Consider the following 5,894-nt stretch of genomic DNA (forward strand, 5'->3'; position numbering starts at 1 on the left):
TTGTTGACTTTATTTCTTTTCGAGAGTACTTAAGGGGGGAAATCCCTCTGGACGACACCTTTTTCAATATTTTTTTATGAAAAACTGAAAGCACTTATTGAAATTTGGAAAAAGACAAGATATTACTGACATTATTAAGTATTGAAAAAAATTTTTTTGAATTGAAAAAATAACAAAATGGCGGCTCTGGAGCCTTTCAAAGTTGACGCCTCTAGTTTACGCCGTGCAATGCACAGGTCCAGGAAATCATCTTAATTCAAAAAGGAAATTTTTTTCCGTTAGATGATATTAGTACGCATTGCATGAATCTAAATTTATTTTTTTTTAATGAAAAATAAAAATTAGAAATCAAAAAACCGAAAAAAAAACATGTTTTTTTTTTACAAAGAAGTAGTTAAAAAAAAATATTTACTGTACAAATTTTATTCAACTTTTAGGTTCATGTTGTGGTTAGTTAAAGAGTAATTTGCTTCAAATTTCAAGTCGATAGCTTCATTAGTTTTTGAGTTACATTGCACGGCGCGGAAAAAAACTAGTTTCGAAAAAAATGCGTTTAAAGTTTTCGTTTTCGTACTATGGTAGGTTCGGAGCGCATTGGTTTCGGGACTATCTAGGCACTTTTGAAGCTTTATTTAAGGCTAAGACCACTGAAAATAGTTTCTTCGGTTGATAAATAAATTTATTACGCAAAAAAAAAAAAAATAATGCAAAAATAAAAAATTCCCCCCTTAAATAATTACCTGAAAGATCCTAAAATTGAAGTAGATCACTTTTGAGAAGTTTTGAGTATTATTTTCGTTCTTCTTTCATCTTTAAACAATGATTTCATTCTTGAGGTCCAGATGGAATCACCTTAATAGTTTTTCTTAAGCTCCAGTTCTTGTTTGATCTATCTAATAGATTTGGTAAATTTTATTGCTTATGGAAGAAGGCTCTTTTAACTTCAATCTCTTAAAAGGGTACAAAACATAAAAAATAATTATCTTGTATTCCTTACTTATTTAAACAAGTTTTTTGCGAAAGTGTAGCATTTCATTCCAAAACCTTGATTTGGGCGCAACAGAAAAGGAGATCTTAGATTACAAATTTTCTTTCCTTTTTGCATAGATGCTTTAGCAAAAAAAAAAGGAATCACCAACTCATCAATGTCCAAATTGATGCCCCAGATTTGTTATTCAGCATCGGCATGAATTACCGCTGACGATACCAACACCTGCGAGAACTTGAACCTTTTACACGTTAGTTTTCATAGAACTAACTATGGCATAAATGAGCCCATAAATCTAATGTGCAAGCTTTTTAATTTAAATAAATCTTCTCTTGATTTTAAAGCGATAGTTAATAGTTTAAGAAGATACTCCCATTGATTTTTAATAACATAAAATAATGATTACAACATCTTGAATTGAGTACATAATGAAAGAAATTTCATTGAATTAAATTTCAACTTCTATTTGAATGCATTTCGACAATTTTGTAATTTAATTACATTAAATTTCTTTAAATTGTGAATGTTTTTATAAAAGAGCTAACAAAGCAAAAAATCAGTCTTATTAATTTTTTGTCTATTTCTCATGATTTTTTTTTAAATTTTGTTTAATGCATGTATTTTGTCAAAAAACAGGATTTTCGGGATTTGACGGGGTTTTAAAATGTGGGATTATAATTGATCGGGATTTTGAATTAGCGGGATTTCAGAATACGGGATTTAAAAAAAAGTCCGTACTTTAGAAGACGAGACGGGATTATAAAACTTTTTTTCGGGATTTTCGAAAAGCGGGATTCCGAAACGCTCGTTTTTAGCCCTAATTTAGATTTGTATTGTACTTATTATTGTTTAAACTTGTTTAAATACATCGCACTAGTATTACAAGACTTTTGTAACTCAAATAAATAAATAAATAGTTTTTCGTTGATTCAGAGAGAAATTTTTTTTGAGTTACCACAGTCTTGTAATACTAGTGCGACAGCAGGGTAAGATTGGGCATATAACTGACTGGAGATTGACACCCCGGCCCTCAGCTATCCCATAGTTACAAAATAAAAATACATAAAGAGCATGTAAAAAACAAGTACAAATACAAATTTCAAACAAAGAAAAGGGGCTTATTTAACAAATGCAGGTCCTTACTCTAACAATTTGAAAGTTATATTTACAATTTTATAAGAAGTGAAAATGTTTGGGGCGCCAGTGGTGTACAATTGTGCATTCCCCTTTGCCGGGGCAGTGCCCCGGGGAGCCCACGTACATATGCCAGGGCCCCACGCAAGATTGTATTTAAGGAAGAAACAGAATGTAAGAAATAAACAACGAAACAAACATGATGTGCACTCCGTTTCCTTATTTTCACTTGAATCAACAGAAACCGAATAATTACAAATTAGAGGGTTTTTCGCGTACCTTACTTGTCCTCGAGTCCTGCTTGTACCTAACATTATTGGACCCCTGTACAAATTAAATGGGTTTTGTAAATTCCAAATATAAATTATTTTAATTCCAAAATCACAGGCGATCTTTTGTGAGCTTTTTCACACAGGGACCCCAAAATAAATAAAAGGGTATCCTTTTGGATATCTTCAACAATGATTTTTTTTTCACCAAATATACTAATAAGGAAAATGAGAGCGAATATTTTCAGTTTCAAAAAAAACTCTGAATTTCTAAATGAATGCAAACAATCTGAAAAGTTTTTAAAAGGAAAGAACAAGGTACATTTTCTTAGAAGGAAAAATAAAGACACCAAAGGCCCTCAAAAGTCTTGGCCCGGGGCCCCAGCAGCTCAACTTACGCCTCTTGGGGCTCTGTTCCCAAACTCTATTTATTTAGTTTTAAAATTAGAAACGTTAAAAGAAAGATGTGAAGCACCAAAAATCTTGATAAAAGTATACTTTCCTTTTACAGCCAAAACAAAAATTAAAATATTTTTGGTATCTATTGTAGGTAATTTTTTTTTAGTTCCGTGGAGGAAGCAGCCGCGGCACTGGGCCCTTTTATCATTTTGCCACCCGGGCCCCTTTGCCCCAGTCCGACCCTGTGCGACATACTTGCGAACTCTTACTTAATAATTAACCTCTGATTGTATATCGCAGCTTATTTGTAGCTCCCTACAACTAAGAATTTGTAGTGTAAATAGAAACTTTAATGAAAAATAAATAAATGAACAAAAAACCAAGACAAAAATTACTGTGACAACTTTTGCTTCTTAGATGGGACTTCTTCCTCTGAGTCCTTTTTAACTGCATGCAAATATGTATAGTCCCGAGCTTTTTGATTAAACATTTCAAGATTACTTTTGTACAAATCAGCAGCATCGCCTTGCAATGGATCATCTGGATTTGGATTGGCTAGGAGGAGCTGAATAGACAACAAGATTGATTCTAATCTTATTGCAGGATTATAAGTACCAACTGGAGGCATTTTTAACAAATCAAGACATATTTGACCACCTACGAATAAGAACTTAAATTAAGACAAAAATAAAAGGAAGAATTAACATACTGCTATCAATATTTGGATGAAAAACTGGTGTAATGAACTTAAAAGTCGGTGGTCTAAATGGATATTGGTCACCAACTATAATGCTTAATTCAAACATTCCACTGGCATAAGGAGAGTCTTTGGGTCCTGGGATTGTGGCTATTAAACTGGAAAAATCGGAATCAGTTTTGGGAATGCAAGATATACCTGTAAGATGGAAGTAAGCTTTGAATGGTGAGAAAAGAGGGAAGGAATTAAGTTACCGTGGGCATCTTGTGTCTTTTCGATTTGCTGTAGTTCAACAGGTATTCTATTTGATTTGATTTTGGAATACATATTTTACTGGGAGTGCAAATTGTGCTTTAGTCCTTTAATACTTTGTCATTTGTTTACTTTTTGATTTTAAATTTAGCGCCATCCCATAACAACAAATACGGAATTTTTGACAATTACAGTAGAGGGTAGAGATAATAATGTGGTTTTCCAAAATTATGGGAGTGAATCACTCCTTTTTCGTGCAATTTTGGAATTTGTTCACGAAGAATTTGACAAGTGGAGTGATTTGACGTTTGCTTTGCATGTGTTTGTAATACGAAATAATGAATAAAATAATAACACAATCTTTTAAATTCACTTTTAGTGATTTTTTACAATACTTTATTGAATTTTTTTTGTAAATAAGTATAATTTCCCTCAAAAAAAAGTTAAAACAACCACCCAACAATTTGACAGTCAGTCCATGAAGTCAAATGTATAAGAATTGGTAATCACTCCGTCACTCCTTCAAAATTTTGGGAGTGAAGAATTCACTCCAAAAATTCACTCCTTTTTCAATTTTGGAATTTGAAATCACTCCTTTCGGAGTGATTATATAGCTAGGAGTGTCACTCCTTGAATTTTGGAAAACGACATAACCCAAATATTTTTGGTATGAAATTATTAGATGTGTTCATGCTATTGAAGTCTTTTGGAGGATTTCTATTAAATAAAATGAATACAAATCGGGGTGATAAATGGAAAGTTGATTCTCTCGGGGCTTCCCAAGTCCGCACTTTTATATGAAAAAATGTGAGATAAAGTACCTACTCAAATTGAGATAAGTTTTAGCTCCCACACAAAACTCTCTCCAAATTATGTGTAAGAATTAAGCCTGTACGCAGATATGAAGTGGTCAAAGACAAAATAAAAAAATCCCAAATTAAAATAAAAAAAAACAAGAAAAAAAAAATCGGAAATTAAGTTTTTAAACAAGGAATAAATGAAAACAACAACTGCTAGTTGAATAAAGAAACTAATGTCTAGGACTGAATATCAACGAAATTTTTACTAAGCTGTATAGTAGCCCTGTTCCATTGGAGGTGGTAGTTTACTCGTGAGTAGAAATCTACTACAACAACTACACTTTCGTATCTCCCCGAGTAGAAGATTGTGTGTTATTTGTAGTACTAGATCTACTCATGAGTAATAAACTACCACCTCCAATGGAAAAGGGCTAGTGAAAAATTCCAAATTGTGTGGAGACTTCTTACTCATTTCTCACTTACTTTTTACGGTTTAGATAAATTAAAGCCTTACGAATAGGTATTGAGATACATTTTATCTGACATTTTTTATCTTCGATATTCTTCTTTTTTTTTCTGCGCGATAAATTGTGACACATAAGTGGTATTCACGATCCGGTGCAACAAAAAGGTGTAAATTTGCTAAATTTTTGTTTCTACTACTACAACAGACAAATTTTGCACCATTGTATTTTATTTTTGCAATAGGGTTAGGGTATATAGCAAAAGTGTAAAAAAAATTGTAGTCTGTATATTTGGTTGTTTTATTTTAAGAAAATGTTACACTTTTACAACGATACAAGACCATTTGCATCGAATCGTGAATACCCTTATAAAGAATGTTCAGTTGCAAACGAATGTTTGATCTTCTAGCTTAATCTGCGCACGACTCGGTTCGGTTAAATTTTTGAGTGAATTTTGTATGGGAGCATAAAATTTTGCTAGGACGCAGGCTCAAAGTGCTAGTACGCAGGCTCAAGTGATAAATGAGTAAAAAAAGCTCTCACCACAATCTAGAATTTTTACTAAACCTGCTTACTGAAAAACGAAAAACATATCGAAATTTTTCGTTTTGCTATCTCTACTAACAATTTTGCTTCTATAATCCTTTACAGAAGCAACAATTGCATCTGTAAAGCTTTATAGAACCAAAATTGTTTGTCGAGATTTTTGATATGGAAAATTTCGTTTCACTTCAGCTAAAAAATAATATTATTTTCGTTTTCAACTTATATGAATCAACCAAGATTTTTATTGAACAAAAAAAATAATTATTTTGCTCTCATTTTTCTATTTTTATGTTTTTTTTTTTGGTGGTCAAGAAATTACATAATTAAAAGCCTCAAAAAATATCC

The 5,894-nt window shown here is 32.0% G+C and overlaps 1 protein-coding gene across 1 annotated transcript; it reads right to left on the minus strand.

The window, feature by feature from the left end:
- Window positions 1-3,129: 3,129 nt before the first annotated feature.
- Window positions 3,130-3,918, minus strand: LOC129911571 (ubiquitin-conjugating enzyme E2 T-like). The gene is made up of 3 exons (XM_055989403.1): window positions 3,742-3,918; window positions 3,500-3,685; window positions 3,130-3,447 (listed from the first exon to the last, which is right to left on the minus strand). Exons 1-3 carry the CDS (start codon window positions 3,812-3,814, stop codon window positions 3,182-3,184), a joined length of 525 nt encoding a protein of 174 aa, XP_055845378.1. The 5' UTR covers window positions 3,815-3,918; the 3' UTR covers window positions 3,130-3,181.
- Between the last annotated feature and the right edge of the window lie 1,976 nt (window positions 3,919-5,894).

Source organism: Episyrphus balteatus, chromosome 2 (genome assembly GCF_945859705.1).
Source record: "Episyrphus balteatus chromosome 2, idEpiBalt1.1, whole genome shotgun sequence".
NCBI lineage: Eukaryota > Metazoa > Arthropoda > Insecta > Diptera > Syrphidae > Episyrphus > Episyrphus balteatus.

Excerpts from the sequence above, each read along its gene's own strand:
- LOC129911571 (XM_055989403.1), bottom strand. The coding sequence starts at position 3,814 with ATGTATTCCAAAATCAAATCAAATAGAATACCTGTTGAACTACAGCAA. Across the intron at positions 3,686-3,741 it reads AAAGACACAAGATGCCCACG|GTATATCTTGCATTCCCAAA; the intron begins GTAACTTAATTC and ends TCCATCTTACAG. Across the intron at positions 3,448-3,499 it reads TCATCCAAATATTGATAGCA|GTGGTCAAATATGTCTTGAT; the intron begins GTATGTTAATTC and ends TCTTATTCGTAG.